Here is a 27012-nt window from a genome sequence, read left to right as displayed (position 1 = left end):
AAGATTTTTGAATGACCTTTTGTGTTGCAGAAAAGTTCAGTATCTTCACCATGTCATTCAGAAAGATGAAGATGAGGATGGTTTGCAGATGCGGGGTAGGGGAGATGATTCCTTTACCCTGATTAGGACGCGAAGGGAAAACACTTTTGCCTGATTATAAGTGTGCATGCATCCAGTCCTGGGAGCTATGGGAATATTGGCCACTCACCCTTAACACTGAAGTTGCCTCTTCCTGTACTTTAATTTCTTAATTAAGTGAATATCTGTGAGGTCAAATTTCATGCCTGACTTTTTTTAAAAATTTCTTGCCTAATGTGTTTCTCGGTTGTATCCTTGTGTCTTAATTTAATATGTGCCGTTTTGTGGTTCTGTTTTCTGAGAATAGGAAATACTTTAAACAAGGATGAATTGTAGATCAGCCACTCTCCTGTAGGGGTCGCTAAGAGAGTAGCAGTTTGGCATCCTTCCTTGCCACCCAGCACCGTCTGGTATGACTTGACGCAATTAGCCTAAGGATTGTGAGATTTGGTTAGTGTTGATATTTCACTTTTGAGAGTGATATGAGCTCTAACTCGGTCAAGAGATATGCAGGCTTATAATTGTATTTCATTACTTTGCTTCAGTAAATGCTACACCTGTGCATTTTTTTTTAACCTCTCATATTTGGTGCATGGTTATTTTAGAGTTCTCATCATGCCTCATTTGCATATGACAAATCTATGCACATAGACACGTGAAACCGTTTTAGTGGCTTTTGCAGCACGAATGATGGTAGCCTAAACTTGGTCTTCCGTAGGACCTCAGATTACTGTTTAATGGGGTTGTCACTCAAGACTCTTACTGGTTTCCTCAAGTGCTTTTAAAAAATTGAATTGAGCATGATGAGGTGCATCCCCTTGATTAAATGTTTTTCCTCCTATGCAATCACCATTAGCTGTTTGGCTCCAATTCTGTATTCTTTTGAAGCAGCTCTGCATTGCAAATCAATATCTTTCTGAAGAGACAGTGTGTTGTGAATTGCCTGGACAGCATATGCACGGTTCCTTTGGCTGCAATGCTGCTGCAGAGCCCGGTTACTCTGCCTTCCTGGGAACTCCACAGGCAAGTCCATCGTGTTTGGAGGAAAAAAAAATTAGATTTTTTTGGGGAAAAAATTGAACTGTTAAAGCTATTGATACTGAATGTTAGCATGTCCTTTGTATTCTTCTGAACCATTTTTGGTCTTATGCTATTGAGATCAGCGTCTCTAGGTAATTTCTGGGTGGGTTTTTTTTTTTTTTTTTCGCTTTTGCATCCCCCTTTCTTGGTTGTAGTACGGCCGTACCATTTCAGCTTGCTAGTGCAGAAAGATGTGAATTCAGTTGCTGTCTGAGCCTGGCCTGGTGCAATCACATTGCTAGAGACATGTTAAAGAGTTCCAGGTGAATCGAGCCTGAGAGAGACAACAGCAAAACGGTAAGACGGAGCATGCTTAAAATTAGAGCAGGGGTTTTAATTTGGAGCATGTCAGCAAGTCTGAATCCTGACTCATTTACAACTTGAAAAGGATTCATTTTATGCATGTCATTTTACTCACCCCCTTCTATTTAACTGCCAAAAACATCACAGATTGATCAAGGGGCTGTTTAAATGAAAGATCTGACAGGAGGTTACCGACGGGAGAGTCTGTTGAGGTTCCCGAGGCTACTGCTTGTAGTTTGTAAACACCAGTAGCAGTGATAAGATGAGGAAAAGGTTTGCGACTGTGCTTCTTTGCCATAGCTGAGTCTTATTTCTTCTGAAACTCATCTTATTTATTATAGCTTAAAGAGATGTTACAGATTGTTTTGCTCGGCTACGCTTGGCTGAATGCCCTCTGAGTCAAGCCCGTGAAGGACGGGAGACCACTTTTTTCATTTGGGTAAACTGATGTCTGTGAATTAGCTGGATTGGATCTGAGTGGAATAAACATCTCTAATATATTAGGGATCTGGGGCTTCCTCCCTGCTCCTCCCACCCCCTCCCTGCTGGAGCACAGAAACGCACCTGCTTTAAGTGTGTGCTGCCTGGCAGAGGTCAGTGTGTTGGTATTTTGCATCAGTACACCTGTAGTGGTTATGCTTTCATGTACAGAAGTGATAATCTTTCATGCAGTTCTGCTTGAAGTGCTGGCTGTAAGAGTGGGCTGATAGGATGCTGATGGAGAACTCATGCATGCATGGAGGACGGGGCAGCAGACAGTCTCCTCCAAAATGATGCTTACCTGCTTGTGGAGAAGATAACAATTGAGAGACAGAAATGTAAACCTTGATACCTACCGAGGTTGCATTCCTTATTTCCTTTGTTAATTGGCACATGGTATTGGGAGTGGGGGTGGTTAAAGTTGAAGGCATGTTTTAATATTGTTCAAACTGAGACTATTACATTACATAGTCCCGGTGAATTTATAAGGATCCATCTATTATGTAGATACGGTTAAGGATGTCAGCGTTCGATTTTTTTGCATTCAAAATTCTACTTGTGTCTACTTTAACTGAGTTCTTCATGTGAAATGTAAATGATGTAGGTAGCGAATATTAGTTGAGATAATGATCATAACTTGCTGTAGCATGTTGGCCATAAACCAGTTATGTATAATTTTGTGACATAAAGTATTTTTAAGAAAGAACACCTGATTACTTGATAGGCTAATTGAGAGAAATATTTATAATATTTGGGTTCACTAGAATTTTTTTGGTGGGGAGGAGGAGATTTAAATATTCTTCTGTATTCACTGAACTGTTTATTGTAAAAGTTGGACATTGATTTTGGGAAATGAATATTTGGATTTTCTTCCAGAAAAAGTTCAAATTTTCTTTTATTCTGACAATTTGTTATTTCCTAAAAAAATCAAGATGGACTATAAGCTATTCTTTTCTATACTTCATTTGGTCTTAAAAAACTTTTTTTTTTTGTATTCAGAAGATGATGTGCCCTGTGTTTGCTGTTTCTTTCTCTGTGAATGATGTGTTCTAGCTATTTATATTTTTACCTTCAGCTGTGAGGTTTATTTTTTCATCCTGTGACAGAAGGAATTGTACATTTGCAAAAAGTAAGTAATTTTTAAAAGGGGGAATAGGAGAGCAGTAATGTGACACTGACTTTACAATCGTACAATTTTTTATTCATTGCAAACATTTATTAGCCATCAACTCTGTGTAAGATGTTGTAAGACAGGTGCTGTGAAGGAAGTTCAGGTGAAACAGATACACTCCCTTCCCTGAAAGAGCTCAGAGATAGTAGCATTGGTGTTTTCCTTGGTAATATGCCCCATTATACTTTCTCATGAATAAGTAAACTTGATGCTTTTTTATATATTCCTACTTAGGAGAATCCTTTCCCTACTCTCTTCAATCATTTATTTATTAAACAGACGTTTATAGAGAGTCCACTATGTAACTGTGTGACTGCTGTGTACCAGTAAGTAAAACAGATCTGGTTCCTGTCCACATAAAACTTACCATCTACTTTAAAAAAAAATATTTCAAGGAGAAATTTTGGAGCAGTTTTTTCCCCCCATTTTGGACATTTGTGAAGCTCCCCCAAACCCCAGGTATTGTATGCTTTGATTTTTTTTCATTTTAAAGATTATGATATAAAATATACATACCATAAAATTTTCCATTTTAGTCATTTTTAAGTATAATTCATTGGCATAAGTACATTCAGTGTTTACTACCATCATCACTGTCCGTTTTCAGAACTTTTCATCATCCCTAGTAGAAATTCTGTACCCATTAAATGATAACTTCTTATTCTCTCTTCCCCCAGCCCCTGAATCTTCTTTCTTTCTTTTTTTGTTTTGTTTTAATTTTTTTTTTTAATTGGAGGTAACTGGGAATTGAACCTGGGACTTTGTGCATGCTCGGCATTCACTCTACCACTGAGCTATACCCCTACCCCATCTAGCCCACTTTCTGTGTCTATGAATCTGCTTATTCTAGGTATCTCATATCAAGTGGAATCATACGGTATTTGTTCTTTTGTGTTCAATTAATTTGACTTAGCATGTTTTTAAGATTCATCCATGTATGTCATACCATGTATTAGAATTTCATTCCTTTTTAACGTATGCTTTGGTTTTCATACTGAAAAGACAGCAATTTCCCCCCTTATATGATTTTACTCAATCAAGTTCCCATATGGGCATCTAATAAATAGGTAATTTAGAGATACTAAAAATAAGTGCCTGGGGAGAAAGGGTAAGGAATGGCACTGAAGAAATGATCCAAGGATATATTACATTTGGATTCTTTACATGGCCTGGTAATTGAGCATGGTAATTGGGCTAGTGAGACTTTCATGTCAGTTCTTTGCTGACAGAGAGCAGTTATCGTCTGAAATATTCAGTGGAAGGCTGGACTGTGGCTTTTCTCATTATTATCGTTCGAATTTTACCCACTCTGCTTCTAGTCCCTTACTCTAGCTTTATAAGCAAAGACTGATCATGTTGAAGTCCTCTTGCAGAATCAGACTCTTAGAACTGGGAGGTACTTCAATAATCGTGTAATCTAATTGGCTTATTGTCATTTCATTTGGCCAGTGGGAGAGTGAGACTCTACTCAGTCCCCTTATGCCCACTGCAAGCCATCTCTCGCTCCCTACTGCCGTTTTCAGTGGACACTCAATCCCTAAACTGCAAGTATCTGGGTTAGACAGAGAGGAATGAGAGAGGGTGTAAGCTTGATGCCATATTAAGTGGATTTCCGTTGGATAAGGTAAGCCTGGCTTCATCAATATAGCATTCTCTTTCTTACATTTTTTCTTGATCTTGCTCTTAAATCTAGACGATTTTCTGATAGAGGATCCTTTTTAGGAAGCCAAGTTAAGGCCCCAGAGCTGTTCCTTTATCCGCCATTGATCAATTCAATGATTCTTAGATGGGCTCAATCAGCAGTTTATATCCATGGCTTTAACGTACTGTTCAGGAAACACAGACATGTATGTGAAGAGGAAGACTCAACATGGTGATGTCTGATGCCTGAACCTTCCCATCCTCCCCATCAGCCTGTTCTTCTTAATAAATCTTACTGCTTTCTGCCCCCACCCTCACCCAGAGCCCTAAATACTTTGATGTTCAGGCTTGACTTTTAATATGAGGCTGATTCAGAATCAGATTAGTCAGAAGTACATTAAATTTAAGTGGTGGCAATGGCGAGGAGGATGGGTCAGAAAACGTTAAACCACAGAGCAGTTACTTTGTTCAGTTTTAAAAGTGCTTCTCTTTTGCATCAGGAGAGGAAAGAATGAGAGAAATGTTGCAGATCAGGTCTGTCCTTTGCTTATTTTGCTCAGGATATAAGTCCCAGGGGACACGTAAGGAAGACAACCTGGTGGTCAAGAGCTTGGGCTTTGTAATTGGAATCCTGGAATAAATCCCATTTCCTGTGCATACTCTGTGTGGTCTTGGCCATGTTATCTAGTTCTTGTGTGCCTCAATTTAATCATTTATTCAGTCGAGATAATAATAGTACCTCATGGGGTTGTTGTAGAGATTAAGTGAGAAACTACTTATAAAGTATTTTAAACAGTAGCTCATTTAATAGGAGCTCAGTAATCATCATCATATCATTGTTGTCATCATCTAGAAACCCTTAATTCCCAAATCTCTTTTCTATCAACTTGTGTTGTGTCTTGCCCAAGATCCTTCTCCAGTTTGCTTGATTATTGAGTGTATGTGACAGTTTCTTAATGTTATTGGGTTTGAGTGGATAAAAGGAGGTTATGAAAGAATGCTCAAGTGTTCCGATTATCATCTGGCAGGTTTTGGAAGGGTGATATATTCTATAGACTTCCTCTTCTGCCCAGCTGAGACAAGTTTGCCCAGCAGCTTATTCCACAGCTAAATGAGATCTCACTAAAAATACAAAGATGATAGTGAAATGCTCCTGGAAGCACTGGGGTTTGTTTTCAGGTGGCAGACGAACAGCAGGACACGTGTATCCCACTGTTCTGCTCTATTCACCTTGGATATCTCAGTTTGGATTCCTTATTGAATTTTCTCAGCCACAGGAAAGGTTTACACGACCAGTCCTCATGAAAGCAGTTAGGACTTTATTATTAACGGATTGCTGTCAGATTTGTTATTGCTGAAATTTTAGCTCTTTACAATAGATGGGCCAGTTGTTAAACCTACATTGAAAGATGCTTCCATTTTCTCCCCAAGGGTTCATTGTTCCCTGTGTTTCTCTTCATAAGCTCTGTGTGGTTGGTGACCCATATATGATTCTCTGAAAATTTTAAGAGCTTCAAAAGTCAATCCTATATTAAGTGATGCCCTATATTTTTCTAAATTCTTTGTTGGGGTTTGCATCTGGATTTATTAGAATAAAATCATTAAACTTTTAAACTTTCTAACATCACTCTTGACATTGATCATGAAATTACTTTCCAAGCATTCATAATGCATTTAAATGTTATTAAAAATATGGTTATTGTAGGTGAGGAGCTGTAAGTTGTATTTATTTATACAGACATCTGTTTCAGAATAAGAAGGTAGTATTTTATTTCTCCTTCAGGGAAAGAATTTAAAAATATTTATAATCTTTATTTTTAAGTGCTGGTTCATGTGGTTACCAGGGGAAAGAAATTCAGGTTCTAATGGTTTACTCAGTACCTCCGGTAGTGTCTTCTTTTCAGGTTTCCATTTTTAATGTTATTTTACCTTCTGGATACTTTATCTTACATGAGGCACAGACTAGTGAGCTACAGATATTTGAAAGGTATAACATGAAGGGAGAACCAGCCTGGTTTAGTACAAAGAAGCTGTAGGTGGTGCAGTGAAACTAGGAAGAGAAAACAGAATTCAGAAGGCACCTGAGACTCTTTGTTTGCACAGCCTTTGAGACAAATGAGAGCTTCTCTGTCCTCATGATGTTAAAAAAGAAAAGCTCTCAAACGCTAAGCATGTGTGTCCTGGTAGAAAGCCTCCTGGACCATGTTATTGATTTTAAACATCTGTGAATCTGAGTTCAGCCTGATCTGTTTATGGGTTATTAGAGCTTCTGAGATGGTATTCGTTTTAAAATTGCCATAGTTAATATTAGTTGCCACCCCTTTGCCATGTTATTTTGCACGTCTGCATGGTGTGGGGTCCTTTGAAAATACTCTTTGGTTTCCTTTTCTCAATTAGGACCCAAGACAAAACCTAATAAAAAGAAAAGCTACCTTTAAACCTGTCAATTCTGTGAGAGAGGGGAGAAAGTCCCTATTTGCAGAAACAGACTGTCTTCCGAGATTAAGAGCTATAAGGGAATAGCGTCTTGATGAAGAAACTAATTAGCCATGCAGTGTGAGCCACTTTCTGTAGCTCGATTCTTCTGTTTTGTCGAGAATGGGTATTCCAGTTCCCAGTGCAGCTGTGGGAATTTTGTAGGTTGGATCAGGCTTTTGCTTTGTGGAATCTCCACAAAGCCACTCCCATGCTGTGCATGGGGATTCTCATTTCATCTGCCCCATTTCTGAGCCCTCTGGCTCTAAATGGGAGGGGAAACGCAATATAGATGTCGACTCTAATATTTCACCTCCCAACACCATATATTTGTTTGGCCATATGATATGAATGCTAGACTCCTAACTGTCATTTTTCCATGATGGAATTTTAACCAGCATATAAGTATGGATGTCAAGTGGGAAGTCAGAAAATTCACACGTCGTCTTCTTTTTCCCCTTGACATTTTTGAGATCTCTAGTAAATTTTCAGTGGAAACAGTGAGTGAAAGATGCCAGACTTCCACAGAATTGCCATGTCCTTCTGTTTGTGAGTAGGGGTTCGTGTCCTTTGTCCAGACTGGGGTGCAAAATGTTCAGTGATGCCTCGCAGGCAAAAGGCTTTTTTCTTCCTTCTAAAGGAAGACTTGTTTTACAATACACAGCACTCTTCACAAATGTAAGTTCCTTTTAAAATTCTGCTTCTGGATCCTGAAGTCACTTCCTCTGAATTTTTTTTCCCCAAAGCTATCACATAAACTCTGGTAAATAAAGAGTAGAGCAAAATTCTTGGTTCAGTTCTCCTTGTAATAATTTTGTGGTAATTTTTTCACAGCTGTGGTGGCTCATGGCAAAACAATGCTTCTGTGTTAGAAACACATAAATCCATGTTTCTATGCAGGAAGTAATGGCACATATGCTATTATAACCCATGTATATTCTCCTTCCTCTGTTCCTCGCTCACTCCAATCCCATTGCTTTTTAAAAATTCCTAAATATATTGCGTTAACTTTATTGGAAGATTGTATTTCAGAGTTCGATTATAGTAAAGAATTATCTGAAATTACCATGATATTTTGTGGGAATTTTGAGCAAAAATGCTGCCCAGGGAATGTTGAATGATTATCACTCATATTGTACCCAGAGATTGAAACAAATTTTCCCTCTCAAACCCTGGACCTCTCTCACAATCTCAGTCCCATATTTGACCGTAGCAACAGAATCTATCATTCATTATATGGTTTAGAGAACTGAATCTCAGACGTTAATGTGCACACAGATCCCTGGGGATCTTGTTAAAATGCAGGTTCTGACTCAGGACTGGGGTGAGGGTGGGGACTGTGATTTCCGGTGGAGGGGATGCAGTGCTGCTGGTCTGCAAGCAGCAAGGGTTAGAGAATATTCCAGATGAAATCCTGATCGCTCAAAATAACCACATTCCAAGAAACCTATATAGGCCACAACTAACAACAGAGGGCATTTCTGCCCTTTCTATGAGTGTTCATTAAACTTCGTGTTAAATTGATCATTATGAAATCATGGAATTTTAACCAGCATATAATTACAGATGTCAAGGGAGGTCAGAAAATTTCACATAACAACTTCTTTTTCCCCTTGACCTTTTTGGAATAGTTAGTTTTTAGTGGAAATAGTGTAAAATAAAGAACCTAAAGGTCAGTAAATATATGCATCTATGTACGCCTTTAAGCAAACTGTAATCTAATACCTAAATCAAGTGTGTAATTATAACAGAAGGGACAGTTCAACTAAATGCAGTGATTTTAGTAATGCAGATTAAAGCTTAAGCTCCTGGGAAGACCATCTAAATATTTCATAATAGAATCAACAATACGACAATCAAGTCTCTTGGTGATAAGTACTGAGCCCAGCAAGTGTTGTAACAAAATTACAATCACTGAAGCGGCAGTAAGGAATGTGTGTCCTCAAGAGTTCTCCATTCAACTGTATCCATTAGCTGATGGGCTCAGGATTGAATAAAATTAGGTCAGACCCCAAAGAAACCAGTCAGTAGAAAAATAAGCATTTTCAAATTAAATCCCAATAACAGACACTGAACTCTGGTGTGTGGGAACAGCTGGTGAAGCCTTTTCATTGACTGGAAAAGATCTCCACTCAGAAGGTGCCTCATTGTTCTGTAGTTTTTTAGGACTCATTTTTGTAATGGTCTAGGTATAGTTAAAGAGGAAGGCTTACAATAAGGAAAACTATTCATCTTTGAGTAAATATTAGTGGAGCACCCATTTCATGCCATCTCTGAGGCTTTGGGAACATGAAAGAAATGGAAGATGTGGCTTCTGTGCTCAGGTGTTTACAGTCTGGTCATGGAAGTACAAACACATGAGAAACAGAACAAGACAAAGACCCCCTTCCACCCCAGCAGAATAAACCAAGCACATGAAAACAAATTCCACAGTATATGTGAAAGTAAACTAGACAGCATATATTTAAGTGACAAATTATGAAGTACAGTCCAAAAGTGACGTTCCTGGTGAGGGCATTTTTAGTTGCGATGGTAACTGTGGTGACTGTGACATAGGGCACAGTAAACATTTAGTAGACAGAACCAGGGTTGCCAAAACATCCTACAGTGTTGACTGCTGCCCCGTTCTGCTCTCAGATAACCCCTCAGCCAAAAGCACAGGATGTCATCACTGAGAAACAATGCCAGGATTTTAGAGTTAAGAAGACCCATAGAGGCTGGAGCTCCCAGGAGAGGTGTTCGTGGTGTGGACCTGTCTGCCTCCTCTCCAAACCCTAAAATAATAGGGAAATGGAAGGCAAAAGGAAGCACAAAGAAGTGAATTTATGTGTCTGGTCTTATCTATCTAGTTGGTCTACTTAACTGCTTAAAATCATTTATCAGCTGTAAGCTGCCGCCTGGGGTTCATAACAGAACAGTTGAGCTATGAAAGATCCGAAGAGCTGTTTACTCTGGCTGTATCATTTTACAGATGAGAAGACTGAGACCTGGAGAGTTTAAACAATTTGTTCTAAGTCACTTAGTTTTGGTTTAATGAGGGTGACAGGCTTGCCTGTATATTAACTAACGTTCTGAAGGTGATTTTAGGCAGGATGTTGGTTCTGATAAACCATTCATGCAAATGTTCCTTTATATATGTATAGATAACGCAGTGTATTTCTTTGCTCATGTAGCCCTTCACACTGCCACCTCTACACACACACACACACACACACACACACACACACACACACACACGTGAGAAAAGAGAAGCCTACACCCAAAGAGAGGACAGCATACTTTTAGATCTTGCAGGTTTAGGTTAGAGATGAAGGCAGCTGTCATGGGTTATGGTTCTAGTGGCATTAGAAATTCCTCCTACCCTCTTCCTTGTCACCCCCCCACCCCACTCACTGCTCCTACTGCCAAAATTCCTTGTCCACCTACCCCTGATAGCTGAAATTTCTTTTACAAGGGATGAAGCTTTTTGTTCTGTAAGGCTTAAAGTTCAAATATTACGGGGAGAGGTATTACTCTGAATTAAGTGTTCAAAAACTTGTAAATGACTGATGATGGCTTTTTTATTGGAAGCAGATTTTGAGAGACGATATTGAGTAAGAGAAAGCCATCAGGCCCTCATGGGGTAACAGATGAGGAGAAAAACAAATGTAAGAGGTTGTTTCAGTGTCAAGAATTTTGCTGATTTCAGTTTTGCATTGGAACTTTCATGAATGTCAAAAGATCATGACTTAAACCAATTCTTTTTCTGGTGTTTGCCTTCACGAAGAGTGTGGAGTGAGGAAGTGGAGAACGTCACACTCTGAACTCAATAAAATGCCTATCACCAGAAAATGGTTGATTCAAAGAGACAATTTTTAGCCCCAATGAATTCGCTTGAAATGAATGCCAATCTTAACTGAATTAAACTGTGCTCTTTCAAATCCACTGCTGTGAGTTTGGGAGACAGTTGTATGGATTTTACATAGCTCCAAGCTAAAATTGTAGGTCAAACTGTGACTTTTGGAGCCTCCAACACTGTTTGAATTTCTAACAATTTTTACTGAGTTTTGAGTCTGCCAGCCAAAGTACAGACCCCTGTTAATGATGAGTGAACCAAAATAATTGATTCAGTTGAACACCTAAATGTGTGGATGCATCGCTAACCATGTTTGATATTCTAGGTTCTGTTGAATTTACTGGAAAAAAAAAACGCAGAAGTTTATTTTGGTATTTGTGATAATTTCTTCTTTTTATCTGTTTTCAAGTACCACCAGACATCTCTGCTTATATAAATTTCGTGACTTTAGTTTCTAAATGGATCAAGGAAGTGTGAGAAAAATACCATCATAGAGAAAACATATCCTGTTTCCCATTAATATTGGAATGTCTGTTGTTTTCACGCAGTACTGCTAGCACAGCTATTTACTGTCATTGGCTTAGTCCATGGCTTGGTGTGGGAGGAAGTCTACAGCTTCGAGTGCCCTATGCTGAAGGCACTAACAAACTATATGTAAAGGCAAGCTGATGGTGTATAGAATGCCCAAGAGTTCTCTGTGCTTGGAACATTTACAGCTAGTGGCCTGTGCACTTGGCTAAGTGCCCACATCCTTAAAAATATACATAGCTAATAAATGTAATTTTGAAAATCAATTTGTCTCAATCTACTTAAGCATTGATTACTGACTTAATTAAATACCCTCAATTTCAAGTGCTAATTTAGTGGCTGATTTTTAAAAACGTATTTCAGATACTTTAAACAAAGAAAACATGCACAACTATGATATTGCATATTATATTACTACACTTAGAGTCATCCTGTTTTAAAACACAAACACTGTGGGTTTAATTTTATATTATTTCTGTATTTCTCTTTATATCTTCGTGGTGTTATACATCTACTAATTTAGATTCCTTCCAGGGATTTCAGTAATAATATTATTTGAATTTTTTTGGAATTGTGTAATCTTTACAAATCCACAAGTAAAACAGTATCTTTTCAGAATAAGTGGGGTTACAGGATCTGAGTTGTAGACTTGTTGGGGTCTTGGTTGATTTTTTTCCAAAGTGATTTGGATCTGAATAGTTGGTTAGCAGTCAAGTTGAGTTTTTGTGTTTAAGGGTTAAATTTCACTTAGTTATTAAAATTTAGCCGGTTTCCCAAATATGCCTTCCACGTTGACTTCACATAAATTGTCTTTACAATCTGGTTTCTCTCTGCCAAATGCATTCTTCGTAAAATGTTGCTCAGGCAACATTCCATATCGTTTAGTTTATTATTGTGTTATGTTGACCTGGTCTGTTACTGGAACATCCCATGTTGCTGTTCTTTCTACACTTGCACTGTGTGGACCCTCTCTTCATAAGCCCTGAGCAATCATTCCTATCTTGGTACATTTTCTACTTTTTCTAGCGCTGCTTGGCTTATAGTTCCCTGTATGAAAACCAACTATAAACCCTATTATATTCATTCTTCTTTTATATTATAACTGCCATTTGTCCTTTATATTGACTTTTCTCTCTCAGAATCATAATGAAGTCAAGGTCTTTTAATAACTCAGTTGTTCCATTTAACCATAGTTTTATTTTCCTTTTGATGCTCAAATGCACAGTCCCAGTTTGGCCAGTAGGAATCTCTATAGGCAGATTTCTTTGTCCTTCTAGCATTGTCCCTGGCATTTTTGAAAGGATCCTAGTTTTCTGGTAACAGCTAGATATTTCATAGCTGTTTTGTTCTTCCTGCCCTATGAACTGGAATCAGGTTACTTACAAGGATTCCTTTTTTTTTTTCATAGTGGAGAATTGGAACATAGACCAAAATCTGGGTACTGAGGGTGCACATGAAAGTTAGTAGTGGATCAAAAGGCTACTATTGGATGTGTGAAAAAACTCTGCTTTTTTGAGGCTATGGGTTCCTACTGATTTTTTTTTTTCCAGTTTGACATATCATACTTTTGTCCTCTTGTTTTCTTAGAGCAAGACTTTCTGCTGCACTGACCATAAGCATTTTGTTGTAGGAGAAGGACAGATTCTATTTGGGGAGGGGAGATATTTGTTTAGATTGCTGACAGGTTAATAGAAGGATTCAAATGAAGACTTGGGCACTGGGGAGTAGCACCAGTATATAATCTGTCTTCTAGAACCTTCTTTCATGGCTGGAACTCCAGTCTGCTTAGTCTCCTCCTCATGTACCCTGTGTACTTCAGTGATTTTATTCTACAAGCTGCCAGAGATTGCAGCTATGGAGAATGAGCGCCATTCTTACTTCACCTTGCCTGGATCCTTCCCTCGACCAGACCCCTCCCTCTTTTCTTCTGGGTCTGCAGGGTGAGTGGCCTGACAAGCGCGGAGAGTCACTAAGGCTGATTCCCCATATCCTTATGAGGGGCCAGGATTCTGCTTTCTGTTGTGATTGTGGTTAGCAGAGATGGCCAGATCATATTAAAGGTATTTGTCCCAAATATTGGAAACTTGAAACTTTTCCAGAACAGTCACTTTGCCCCATGTGGAAAACTCAAGTATAGATTACTTTCCTGGATGAAGATGAATGCACAAAGCGGGTCTGATACTGGTATTATTCATATAAACCCAGGCCAAGTGGAGACCCAGCATAAACTGTGGCTGAATTTAGATGGAGGCAGAATTTGTTCATAGGCTTTATGGTGCTGATGCATTGTCATGCAGAAAACTCTCAATATATGGCCATTTATTGACAACAGTTCTAAGAGTCATTGCTTGCTTCTCCTGTATCTGATACTTTGTATCAAATATAGAAAGTCATATCTGCAACAGGTTCTTAAAAACAGTCTGCTCTAGTATCAAAGTGCTTCAGGCAATGTTAGAAAAGAGAGAGTATTAGTTGTCTAGTGCTGTGTAACAACACATTACCACAAACTTACTAGTTTATTATCTCACATTTTCTGTAGTTTAAATAAAAGTCCAAGCGTGGTGTAGCTGGTTTCTCTGCCCTAGGGCTCATTGGACTGAAATCAAGGTATTGACTGTGGTTGTGGGTCTCACCTGGGACTCAGAATGCTCTTACAAGCTCACTGGCAGAACTCATTTTCTGGTGCTAGTAGGACAGTGGTCCCCGTTTTCCTGCTGATTCTTAGTGACCACTATCAGCTCTTAGAGGCTGCCCCCCAGTTCTGTGCCATGTGGCCCCAGTAGGCAGTTCATGACATGAAATGTTTTCTTTCTTCCTGGCAAGCCAAATCTCCAACTTTCTCTTAGGCAGCCAACCAGAAAAAATGCTCTGCTTTTCGAGGGCTCACCTGATTAGGTCAGGCCCACCCACAGTAGTCTGTCATAACAGAATCATGGGAGTGATATCTTATTCACACTCAAAGGGGAAGGGATTATTCAAGGTGAGGGGGCCTTGGGTGTCATTGTAGAGTTCTGCCTATCATAATGAGCTTGTAGTAAAAATAAAATCTTACTTTTATTGATGACACTTTATGAACATTTTTGTGTTAAGACTGCTGGGGGTTTTTTGGCAGTAGATTTTGGATAATAAATAATCAGAGCTTCAGCCCTTTTAGCAAGAGAATGTGAAGATTGCTGATTTGGATGAATCTTCTTAAATCTGATTGATTAATTCGACAGAACCTTATTAAGCTTTACTGTGAGCCAGGCACTGAGTGATGCACTATAAAAAAAGGGTGCAGTGATGGTGATGTAGACAGCATCCTTTCCTGCATGTAACTGGATAACAAGATACTGAGTCTCAAATGTGTTTTTCTGATGGGCTGCCTGGAAAATATGATACTCTGCAAACCACTATGGGATATTATTTTAAAATTATTATATGATTTAGGAACTAATGAACAAGAAATATGTTTATGAATGTAGTAAGTAAAATCACAACCAAAGGCAAATGTTTGTACAAGTACACTGTTTCCCAGAAGCTTGTCTTACGATTGTTTTTTCTATTTGTATTTAGTCATTCGCTGATAGGTGGTGAAAATGATAAATGTGAAATGCTTAAGAATGTTTGTAGGAGATATTTTAAGTCTAGAAAATTTTGCTGAAACATATTTTCTTCTTAAAAATTAGGATTAGGCTGCCATTTTTCTGTCTTAATGGCCTCAGAGAAGCTGGTTTTCCACAGGTGTATAGTTTGCACTGATTTTTGTAATCATCAGGCAAGTCCTTTAAATGAGATGCTACCTGACTGAAACATACTGAGTGTTGTTCAAAGTTTTTCTTTTACAGTATTATTCCCTTTCATCCATTAGTTTTGGTATTAGGAAAAACATTGTTTTCAACTTTCAGTATCTCTAACCATCAGCCTTTACTATGCTCCAATCTAATTTGGAGATGAAATCAAGCAGGGGCTATGTTTTTAAACATGTATTCAAGCATTAAAGTTTTGAAGAACATAATCTTTTTTTTATCTAGCCCTGTTAGCTGCTTCCATGATGAACCATCAGTTAATTAAAATAATGATCTGATTTCCCTCAACTAATTTTTTTTTTTATTAAGGCAAGTTATCCAGTTTCTTACTGATTCAGAAATAATCCCACTTGCAGTCAGATGGTAAAATATGTGACAGAGTGCAGGAACCCCCAAGGGCACTGGCGGTCTAGGCCTTAAACGTCTTGTTTTAGGAATAGCATTTTTATACTCAGCCCTAAGTGAGTATAAGCAGAATGACTACGAGGAGTTTTTCATATTATGATTTAAGCTGGTGTAGCTTTTAGAATGTGGCCTTTCGGAGTGTTTCCTGATATCAAACATTGGCATGCTTTCTAGGATAATAAATCAGTATGTTTAGTGATACTGAAGTGTCAGTGGAGAGTTCTGAGTTTAATTTCTTTTTTACCTCCAGATATGTGTCGCAAAGATGTCTACACGGAATTGCCCGGGAATGGACTCGGTGATCAAACCCCTGGACACAATTCCTGAGGATAAAAAAGTCAGGGTTCAGAGGACACAGAGCACTTTTGACCCCTTTGAGAAACCAGCTAACCAAGTAAAGAGGGTGCATTCTGAGAACAATGCTTGCATTAACTTCAAGACCTCCTCCACTGTCAAAGAGTCTCCTAAAGTTCGGCGGCACTCCAGCCCCAGCTCGGTAAGCGCAGCCTTCTCACTTATCAGTGGTGAACAGAAGGAGCGGCCCTCTTGTAGTAGTGGCACGCTGTGCAGGAAGGCGGCAGGTAGCTCTGTCAGTGCATTATTATGCATTCTCTCCCCAGGTGGCTTAATGTTTTTGGAAGAGAGAAAGAGCGTGTACGTGCGCAAGTGCCAACTATATACAGACTCTTTATTCATAAGTACCCAGCAAGTAAATGAGAAGTGATTCAACTTATTTTTGGAAAAATTATTTTTTTCTAGTTGTTTCCAGTTAGAGGAATTTATAATTAAAGATCTTTTGATATTTCAAACCCTTGGAGAGGATTTTGAACTTTACTGTGTTTGTATTGGAAGGATAGTTTCAAATGTGGCAGATTAACAAAGAATTTCATTTCTGAATACATGTTAAATTTTGTTCACTTGTCTTATTCCTGGTTATTTCCACTGTCAATATTTTAAAATTTAAGAGCTTGATATTGAGATTGATCTTCTTAAAGATAAATCCCGTTCATCACAATGAAATTTTCTACACTCAAACTGAATCAAGACAAGTCTTGCCTTTTGACTTAAGGAGGAATAAAGTTCTGAGGTGATTGCTGCTTTTTGAGTGTAAAAATTTTACTGAAACTCATTTTGCCAAGACTGGCCTGCTTTTAACATTGTAAAAAACAAACGAACAAACCTTATGATCTTTTGAAATTAAGGAATTTTCAGATTTAACCTACACTTAAGAACTTTTTGATAGACATGGCCTTAGAATTTTGATTCTGTCTTCTTACTAAGAAACATACTCCATTTCACAAATTTTAATGGCGGTACTGGGGATTGAATCCCGGACCTTGTGCATGCTAAACATGCGCTCTGCCACTGAGCCATTATGCATGCACTCTACCTCACACATTTTAGATACTGAATTCCATGAGGACCCAGAACAAGAAATGTCCACTGTGAAGAGAATATTGACACGTTAATTTAATTAAAGTATATGACACTGCACAAATCTTGTATCACATTTTGTGTTAATGAAGCTAAAAATATTTTTAACACAACATTTGTGAGGAGACTCAACTATCTGGCTTTCTCCAAACTGGCCTTTGTAATCTTGTCTATGATTGCAGGGTAGTGTCCATCTAGGTCACAGATACGTTACTAACTTCAGGGATCATTTTTAGATTTAGTATCATTTAGAAGAAATGAAAGGAATTGTTGAGAATGATTAAGCCTCTATTATGGAAAGATAATTATCTATATTTTACTATATAGTTATCTTAATAATATTGTATGTCAACCTGAATGATATACAGAAATTGGCACTTCAGATAATGCAATAAGGCATACTTACCCTAAAAAATTATTCACTTTTTATGTGAAAATCAAATTTAACTAATTGTCCTGTATTTTATCTGCAATCCTAGTTTTTATCTATTGGTATATTATTTCTTTTCTTGCTCAAGTTGTTCCTGCTTTGGCCATTGGGAACCCTTTTTAGTTGGCCCCTGTGTCCTTTTGAGATGTCTTCATCCCTTTGGTTTTGGTTTTTGTTTTTTTTTTATAACACTTCCTTACTTTCTTGTCCTACAAGTTGCTCTTGGCTTGTATTGTGTTTTTCTAGCCACAGGCCTAGAATTGGCCATTTCTCCAAAAAGCTCCGTTTCTTTTTATTTTGGCAAATAGTATTTAGAAACGGAAATAGGTTGTGGGTGTGCTTGCTGCCACTGGGGGTCTTACAGCTTTAAAAGTCAGTGTGTATGTACATCATAGTATAAATTATAACTATGTGGGATTTTGATATTTATTTTTAATTTTTAATAATGAACTGATTCAAATTCTTATCAAGGAAAGTTAGACTTGTCTGTCTGATGCATTCTGTATTTCTCCCTCTTTAAAGTTAAGTTTTATTTTTATTAAAGTAATGCTTGAACATAGCTAAAAATATCGAGTAGGAGAGGACTCTGGGAGGATGGCAGTAGCATAGTTTTGAAACCCATCCTATAGTTAGACCGAGCAACTAGCACAGTAACACCAAAACCAGTGGCTAACATCAGCAACAAATATAGGTGACAGGCTATCTCCATGAACCTCAAAGTAGGAGTGAGGGGAACAAATCATGAATAGTTTTAAGAGACATGTGATATCAGAAGGTGTGAGGGAGGAAGGTCAAGGAAGGCCAGGGACCTAGTGACTCCTCTCAGAGCCAGGAAACCCCAAAACTGCCATCTGACACATACTGGTGGCTCATCGGGCCGTCCTCAGGAGAGCAGCAGCAGCTGGGAGGGGACTTTGATGGCTCCTGTGAGCAGATAGTGCATGGAGACCATGGGGTGTCTGCTGGTCTCCTGTGACTTCCCTAGAATATCAAATTAAGTTCCTTTTCAAGACAGAGCCCTGCACTAAGTAGAAAGTGCTGGAGTAGACTTCTGTACAGGGTGCGTTCAATAGGGGAAAAAGGAAAGAGAAAGTCCAGAAAGAAGTGTTGAAGCGAAGCAGATGGCAAAATCTCGATGTGTGTGAGATTGTCTTTTTTTTTTTTTTTTTTTTTTTCACTTCATGAAAACAGAGCAAGAGCTTTATTTCATTAAGCTAGAAACTCTGTCTTGGCCATTGCCCCTCAAGCTACTGAAAACTTCATTTTACTTAAAAATAAGCAGTAGAAAAATTATGGCTGAATCTTCTATAAAAGTATGAAAGAGAGAGAGAAAGGAGAATAACATCTCTACAGATAATGAAAGCAAGCTAGAAGGAGGTAAAATTATCTTCATTGCAGATTTATGATGATACATCAGAAAACTTAGAAGAATGAGTAGAAATACTATAAACAATGAGAGAAGCTAGCCAAATTGCAGGTTATAACATTAATATACACAACCCAATAGACACCATTATAAAAACAAATAATAGTGTTGAAAACTACTAAGTAAAGAAAATGACTAAGCATTTCTTTTCAATGATTCCTATAGGAAACTTAGCTCACAGTAAACTAGTCATTGATGAAGGGAAGTTTCTCTGTTCGTAGTAATCCCACTAATAAATCAAGAAAGAATAATAGATTTAGGAATTACCATTGGGCAACCCCTGAGGAATTAATACATCTAGGAAATGATTATCAATACCTGCTAACATCACCAGAAGAGGGACAGCAAGACGTTATGATGTCCTGATAGAAATATACAGTAACTATGGACAGAATTTACCTGAATCTGAACAAGTATCTAGATATAACTAGTGATTTACAGGGTACAAAAGACCACATCAAGACAGGATTTTTCTCTGCTATATTCCTATCCCCAAGTATGTTTCCCCTACTTTTTGGCTTTAATTAATATCCAGTATTTACAATCTTATGGTGATGTAAATACTGTTCTTAGTGAGGCCATATAGTGTACTATGAGTACATTTCTTTCCTTGCACAACTTTTTGATTTTCCTAGTTGTAATTGCCTCCTCTTTTCACTTATTCCTAATTAATGTGGCTAATTAATAGAATTTTAATCGTAAATTGAAGTCCCAAACTATTTGATAAAACTTTAAAACTCCTCTGAAACAAATGAGAATCAGGCAATCTGTCAGTTTTTCTTCCCCCTGAGATCATCCTTGGGGTCCTCTGTTGTCCTCATCCAGTCTGGACTGGTTGATCTCCAAGTTGCTGTCTAGAGGCTTTCCTGCATTCCTCCAAAGGTGATTGAGCAGTCTGTTTTTTAGGGTATGTAAGCCTACCTGCTGTTATTCTGAGATGATCAAGAAGGGAGTTCTTGTGCTTCATTTTGTGCTTCATTTTCTTTCAGTCTGGATCTTATCCTGGTTTCCATGGTGCTTGGTGTCCCAGTTCCGAGTCTCTCAGGTCCAACCTCTTCAGAGAATAAACCTGTGCTGGGCTCAGGGAGGAGCAGACATCTGACTGGGAGAGTCTAGGGGAAATGACCTGTTCCTTAAATCCACTCCAACTGATCATTTTGTTTTTGTCCTCTCCTTGAAGTTCAGCCTCCAATTCTTGAGTGTTTCTGGGGTTCTGAAGTTAAGAATTGACTTATTTCTTATTGGTTTCCATCTTTGGTCATCATCCTTGTCCATGACCTCCTATCCATTTGTCTCCAATCTTGAAATTCTTGTTTGTGTCTTGTCTGAAATCTTCTCCTTACTCATTCTGTTTGCCCTTGTGGATTATAACTTTACTATCATTTTAGTACATATTGGTAAGGGGGAGAGATAAATACTTGTGTTCAAGCTACCATGTTTAACTCGAAATTTCCACTGTTTCTCTCCTATTACAATGTTAACTTCTTTTAGGTCCTCTTTCCTGAGAGTTTCTTTCTGGGTTTACCCTTCCCTGGTCCACCCTGAGGTGCCTTTCTTATATGTCAGAGTGTTTATATTACTTTGTATGGAAGCTGCTTTGCCTTCTTTTCATTTGGGGAGTTTTTGCTTCCCTTCTCTATGCCCTGGAAGAAAGGTCTTTGCTCTTTCCTGCTAGAGCTGGAAATAGTTCCCTTTTCTTTTTTAACTCCATGCTATAGTATTCTGTTTTATCCTGAGTCCTTTCTGCTTCCTGCCTTTTTGTTCTCTCCCTCATTGCAACGGGAAGGGGAATTTTATTATACTCTTTCTCATGGAAAGACGGTTTTCCTTTGGATTCTTGACAGAAAATGGAGGTGGTTACACATTCTTGTGTAACACCATCTGACACCCTGCCCAACAGTGTATGGGTTTGATCATTTCATACTCACTGGCAAGAGGGTTTTATAAACTTAGATTTTGTTATTTTTAAAGATTTTTTTTAAGGCTGATAAGCCTCAAAGGAGTTCCTTTACCTAAGGACCACCAGGATTAATGTCATATCTTTATTTTATTGCTATTTCTTTGAGAGTGTTAGTTATCCTGAATAGGCTCCAGGAGTGCAGCTGGGAGGGAGGGAGGAAGTGAGTAGAGGTGTGGCATTGCCACCCCTGTTTTAGTGAGGAAAGCAGGATAGCCACTCTTGTTTCTTAGAAAGACTGGTAGAAACTACTATTCATTAGTGCATCTTCCTAACTCTGTATTCATCTCTCTGCTGCTCGCATACTGGTCATTGTCTATGTGAGGAGTCACGAAGTCAAGGAACCAGGAATGCCTGGACCTTAGTGACCACCACACTCGTTGCTACTTCCTGATTTTGTCCAGGCAGTGTTGCTTTAAAATTTAAGCAGAATTTAAAGAATGTGATTTTATTACATTGGTATATTTCAAGAGGTGTTGACAGATTGTGTTTATTTGTTTCAGATGTTTTTGAGTGCCTACTCTTCCTGGGCCAGTGTCCCTGGGACGTACTTAGTATCACTGACAGGACAAACTTGCTCCTATTTTTCTACCACCTCTTCCAACCCACTGTGCTCTTTAATAGCTAGAACTATTGGGAGTGCGATGTGAGACTGCCTGTCTTCTGCCCAATTTAGAAAGTATTTCATTGAACTGTGCTATCATAATTTAAGCTTGAAGAGAACATATTTTCAGATTAGGATCCTCTATACATTCCACAAATTCCTCCAAATTTACTTCCTTCCCTCATTAAAAAAAATCTACATCTCATGATAGGCAAGCCCAATTTGGAAAGAGAGGAGGAGGGTACAGACCTGAAAATGAGAGTCTCACTTCAGTTCTCAGGTGCTCATCCTTGGGGATCTCATCATGGCATTGCCTCCTTCTTGTGGAGACTGGGAAATTCCCAGATAGAACGAAGCCACCGTATCAGGTTGTTAGCACGTGTGGTGGGTGGGTTTATCCTTCCATCTAGCATTTAGATCTATTTTGTAACCAAGTTACACATCAACTATAAATTATCTTAGTGTGGCTGGATTTAGAAGTGTTAGAAATATAGGATGGTAGAGCCTATTGTGAATATCAAAGGCAGAAGAAAAATTAGCCAGGGAAGGTTTGACTCAAACCCTTGTTTAAGGACGTCGCACAGTTCTGATTGAATTCTTCCCACCTTACCCTCACACCCACTCTCCAATTATTAGGATAATGTGATAGAGCAGTGGTTCTTACTTGTGGTTTTTCTACAGTTCAGGGGGTCATCAACAATCTTAAGTAAAGGATTATGTATGACAGTTAAAGTAAATTTTCAGTGAATTCAGTGTTAAACTGTAGACATTCTTAGAACCATATTATGGTATCATTACAGTGAATGCTGAGGTATCCTCATGCGGTTTATAAAAATACAGTTCAAAACACCATCTTTATTTCTAGACATAGGATTTCAGTGGATTTTGGACTTAAGAATGGTTTGCTATCTCCTCCATTCAGGTGGGAGTTAGGTCTCCATGGGAAGATTCTGCCAATGTAATAGTGGTGGTGAAGAAAATAAGTTTTCAGTTCACATCAGTTTGGTTTGAATTCTAGCTCTGCAGTTAGCTATAGGATCTTAGATGAGTGACTTTATTTCTCCCATCTTAAATTCTTCCTTTCAAAGAGGGATACTAATAGAACCAACCTTAGGGTGATAGATTAAATTTAGGTAATGTATTTAAAGTGATAAACTCAAAGCATGGAACACTATAAACATTTGATTTTAGCTGGTTGTTTTTGTTGCTTGCACAACAATGAACTAGAACTAGCAAGGGCCAGGAGCGTCTCCTTCAGGGCGGGATGGCAAACACCTTTCAGCTGGAATATTATCTTGACTTTTTCATTATTCATGCCAATGTTCCCCTCCACTGATCCAGACAATTGATTGTCCTCTGTACCTTTATTCTTTTTAAAAAAATGTATTAACATTATCTCATTAAATTCTACATCTCTGTGCAGTTAGTGTCTGTTAATAATTGCTGATTAGCCCTCTGTATTTCCAGTTCTCTAAAGTGCTATCTCTAACCTGCACTTAAGTAGGGAAGCGATAAGCAGAGAATAGTTGCCCCATAAAGCTGTTTCTCATCTATCCATGCACCTGATGTCAAAGAGCCAAAATAATGTTCAGGGTTGACTATATATTGGTTTGATCTAGCATCTTTGTTTCAATGTCATGATTTAATAAAGTTGCAAGAAAAAAGAAAGGCAAACCAAAAGCTTGAATTTTAATTATCAAACAGAATAGGGACTTCTCTTTCTGAATTATTCTTAGTTTGCTCATTTGATAGGGAGAAGTGTATTATTGGCCTCTTTAAACACTTGGCATTTGGATTCATTATTTATATGCATAGTAATTACAGATCAGAACATTTCTGTGTACTTAAAATAGGAGACCAACTTTACAAGAATCTAACTCTTAAAGCTCAGACTATCTCATAGACGTGGTCTGTTCCATAGTCCCATTCTTTTGTTGACTAGAACAACTTTTAGAGAGGTATCACATGTGTGTGATTCTTCATATGGTACTAGCATGATTGATCAGTAAATTACAGTATATTTCCACAATGTGTGCTTACCAGTTTCACAGGGAAAATCCCATTGACTGTTTTTCCACTTAATGTGGCAAAATATTAATTTTCTACCATCACATTGTTAATAGAATGTACTTTAACCACGGCAGCTAATGCATCCAAATCCATTCCATTAGATAAATAGAATACTTTGTGCCATTAGCATCTCTTATTTGATTTTTCTTGTAGATAAATGGGATGTAGGCTAAAAAAGAGTATTCTTGTTTTTCTAATTTCCTCAACTCAGTTTCTTCAAGTGGTAAGTTTAATAGGATCTATGCCTTAAAATGATTACATCAACTTATATAAGGCAGTGTGTGAAGAGTGAAATATATCATTTTTAGAAAATTTTGTGCCTTTATAGGAAGAGAAAATATTAGCTTCCTATTCTATTACCAATTTTGTGTGTCTTGTGCTTGCTTTAAATGCACATTAGCAGTTTATCTCTTAATAGGACTAAAGAGGTAATTTTCTGCTGCTACTTTTTTCTAAAACTTAAATTGGATTTATTCTTAAAGGAGCACAAAAGGAAACATACAGACTTCTCATTCTGATTTTAAATAATTTAGAATGGAACTGTGAACACAATATTTTCCCCATTGAAGATCATTTTATACTGAAGTTTAATATAGTTTTAAAATTTTCTATTTAAAACTTGGGCTCAGGAGGGTGATGGTAAAGTGTGACATTCGCAAGCTGTTTCTCGGTGATGAAAAATGCATGAGAACATAACCCACACAGGACTAGTCAGGCGCTTTTGAATGTAATTTTCCATTAAGTTTTACTTGATGCAACTCAACACATGGTTGGTACTTTACAAGTTTCTTGAAGAAAAAAATAGATGGTCCGTCTTCTTTATTAATTCCTTCGTACTGTGTCTTTTCTTGTTCCTTTTCCAGCTGTTCAAATTATACTTTCAACTTTTCTTCTTTTCTGTTGTGTGTACATATATTCAGATTTGTTATAGATACTAATTTGGCTGCATCCCATTGGTCTTAAAATGTCATATCCTCAGTGCCACATAATTATTTATGAATTTTCAATTTTGATTTTCTTTTTAGCCCATGTGGCTAAACAACTTAAAGGATAAATTTTCCTTTTATCCATAATCTCTCATTTATTGCATTGTGTTCAGAAGAAGTAACTTGAAATGTTTTTGCAGTTTGAATATTGAGATTTTTGGAGGGCTTATCTGGCCATTTTTTGTGAATGTTAAATATATACTTGAAAAGAATATATATTAATATGTATATTAGATTAAGATGTTAATTCTAATATTCAAGACTATGTATCCCTTACTTATTGGTCATCTGCTTGCTCTGTGAGGTCTGAGTGATGTATGTTTATCTCCAGTTATCACTGTGGATTTGATAATTTCTCATTTTATTGCTACCAGCAGTTTGATACACTACAAAACTATGTTGTTGGGCTCATACTAGTTTATGATTATTAAATTGCTTGGTGGATTTTAATGTTCATATTTATAGGATATACTAATTTAATCTATTTGCTGTTTTGTGAATTCTGTCTTGTCTACCATCAATATTGCTGTAATGCATGGGGAAAATTTTTTTTCTACATTTTCTCCATGTTCCTTTATTTTCAGATTTACTTTTGTTTTAATTTTGTCTCTTCTCTCTAGCATGTTGCTAGATTTTCTGTCTTTCCAATCAAAGAACTTTCTGTTAATAAACAGAGTTTTAAAATTTATATTTATTATAATTATTGATATGTTTGGATTTAACTTCCTTCTTATTTTATGCTTTTTTACTTAATATGCTTTCTTATTGCATACCCCTCCATTTCTCTTAACTTCTCATTCCTTACCCTCTTCCCCCTTCTTCCTTGTACTTTTTTTCTTCTATTTCTTCCCTCCTTAATTTGTTTGGAATTTGTACATCTTATTTATTCCAGCAATTACCTTTTAAATGTTAAGAAATACACTAAAACTTATGCATTTGGAGTTAATCAGTATCTGCAGTCTATCCTAAACAATCCAGTAAGTCTCAGCATGCTTTTATTTCTCCTTTTTTATCTTTTCTTGCCTTCCTGCACTTCCCCCATCACTCCAGCTACATCTTATATTGAGATAAAATGGCTGAAAAAAGACAAGGAATATTTTCAAAATGAAAAGGGAAAATGGTTTTGAATATTGGGATTGTCTTTCTTCAGCCATTATTGTCTAAAAAATATTTTGCTTGTTGAATAATGTTTCCGTTTAGATGCTACCTCTCCCTAGAGTTTTCTGGGAGGATTATGTTCGAATGTTCAGTTTATTACTTTTTCACCTATGTCCATTCTTTTGTTCACTGCCTATGCATGTTTTTTCCGCTGATTAAATACTTAATCTGTAAATAACCATTATATTTCTTTTTCAAGGTTGTGATATATTCTTAAATCTCTCTGAAGCACTGGCTATTTTTATTAAAAGTTATTCTTACCTTTGCAGTGTCAGCTCTCTTATCAGGGTTTAGCTTATTTGCCTATTGAATTTTATGCTTTCTTTTCTGAAATGATTTGTGATTTTTGCTTGCATACTCATTTTTGTATTTGAGAATTGCTATCAGCTTATTCTGTTTTCTATAAGTTGTCTCTAGTGATTATGTGCCCAAGAATTAAAATTTGGGCATGGGGGATGTCATCCTTTTTCTAGATATTGGCAACTTTAGTCCTTGCTCTCTCCTGCTAGCCGGAATACCTACATTCTCAGCTGTCTCCTCTGCAGAATTTCCTGCAGTTTGCTTGGGAGGACACCATGTGCTCAACTGTGTTGATTAGTCTCATATTTACCTGGAGAGTCTTGCTTCTTTTATCTGTACTAGTCTTCTCCTACATGTTAGGACTTTAAGTTCCTTCAGTCTTTTCTCTGAAATTTTGATTTTGTTTACTTTTTATCTTTTAGAATTCCTCAAAGTATCTGATTAGATATTTGCACTCTTTTTTGGTTCCCATCTCTGTTCCTGATTTACTATTTTTGAAAAATATCTTTTCTGTAACTATGTGGCATTTTGGGTGGGAAGGAGGTAAGAAGCATTGCTCAGTTCATCACATAAAATCCTTATAGATTGTGGGAGTCAGATTCATTGTGAGTATGCTGTGTTTTTTGTAAGTGGTGTAAGAGTGCATGGTTAAGAATAGTGTACTATAAACTTTCTGCAAGAATTTCTTTCCCTAAGCTTCTAAAATTGGTTTCTTACAGAGTACCACGATCATTAGTAATGTTTTAATCAATTATAAATTTATTTATAACTGTGATTACATAATCCTTTCAAGGTGTTTTTAATTTCTTATATAATTATCATTTTCTAATATGTTTCAATATTATCCTTTTATAATAACATTT

At 37.4% G+C, this 27012-nt stretch overlaps 1 protein-coding gene across 7 annotated transcripts in view; it reads left to right on the top strand.

Moving 5' to 3' along the window:
• Positions 1-27012, top strand: part of CDK14 (cyclin dependent kinase 14) — a 556073-nt gene that overhangs the window by 175867 nt on the left and 353194 nt on the right. For 6 of the 7 annotated variants that reach the window (XR_004321561.1, XM_032484028.1, XM_032484029.1 and 3 more), the window contains one exon: positions 16035-16280. Coding sequence is in view for 6 of the 7 variants with exons in the window: in XM_032484027.1 (XP_032339918.1) it covers positions 16035-16280 (246 nt within the window). In the remaining variant the exon portion in view is untranslated. Of the gene's footprint in view, positions 1-1223; positions 1456-16034; positions 16281-27012 lie in introns of those variants that run through there. The other variant, XM_032484030.1, reaches the window with a different exon arrangement.

Source organism: Camelus ferus, chromosome 7 (assembly GCF_009834535.1).
Source record: "Camelus ferus isolate YT-003-E chromosome 7, BCGSAC_Cfer_1.0, whole genome shotgun sequence".
NCBI lineage: Eukaryota > Metazoa > Chordata > Mammalia > Artiodactyla > Camelidae > Camelus > Camelus ferus.
The sequence above is the reverse complement of the archived record's forward strand: the minus strand, read 5'-3'. Positions and strand labels throughout refer to the sequence as shown.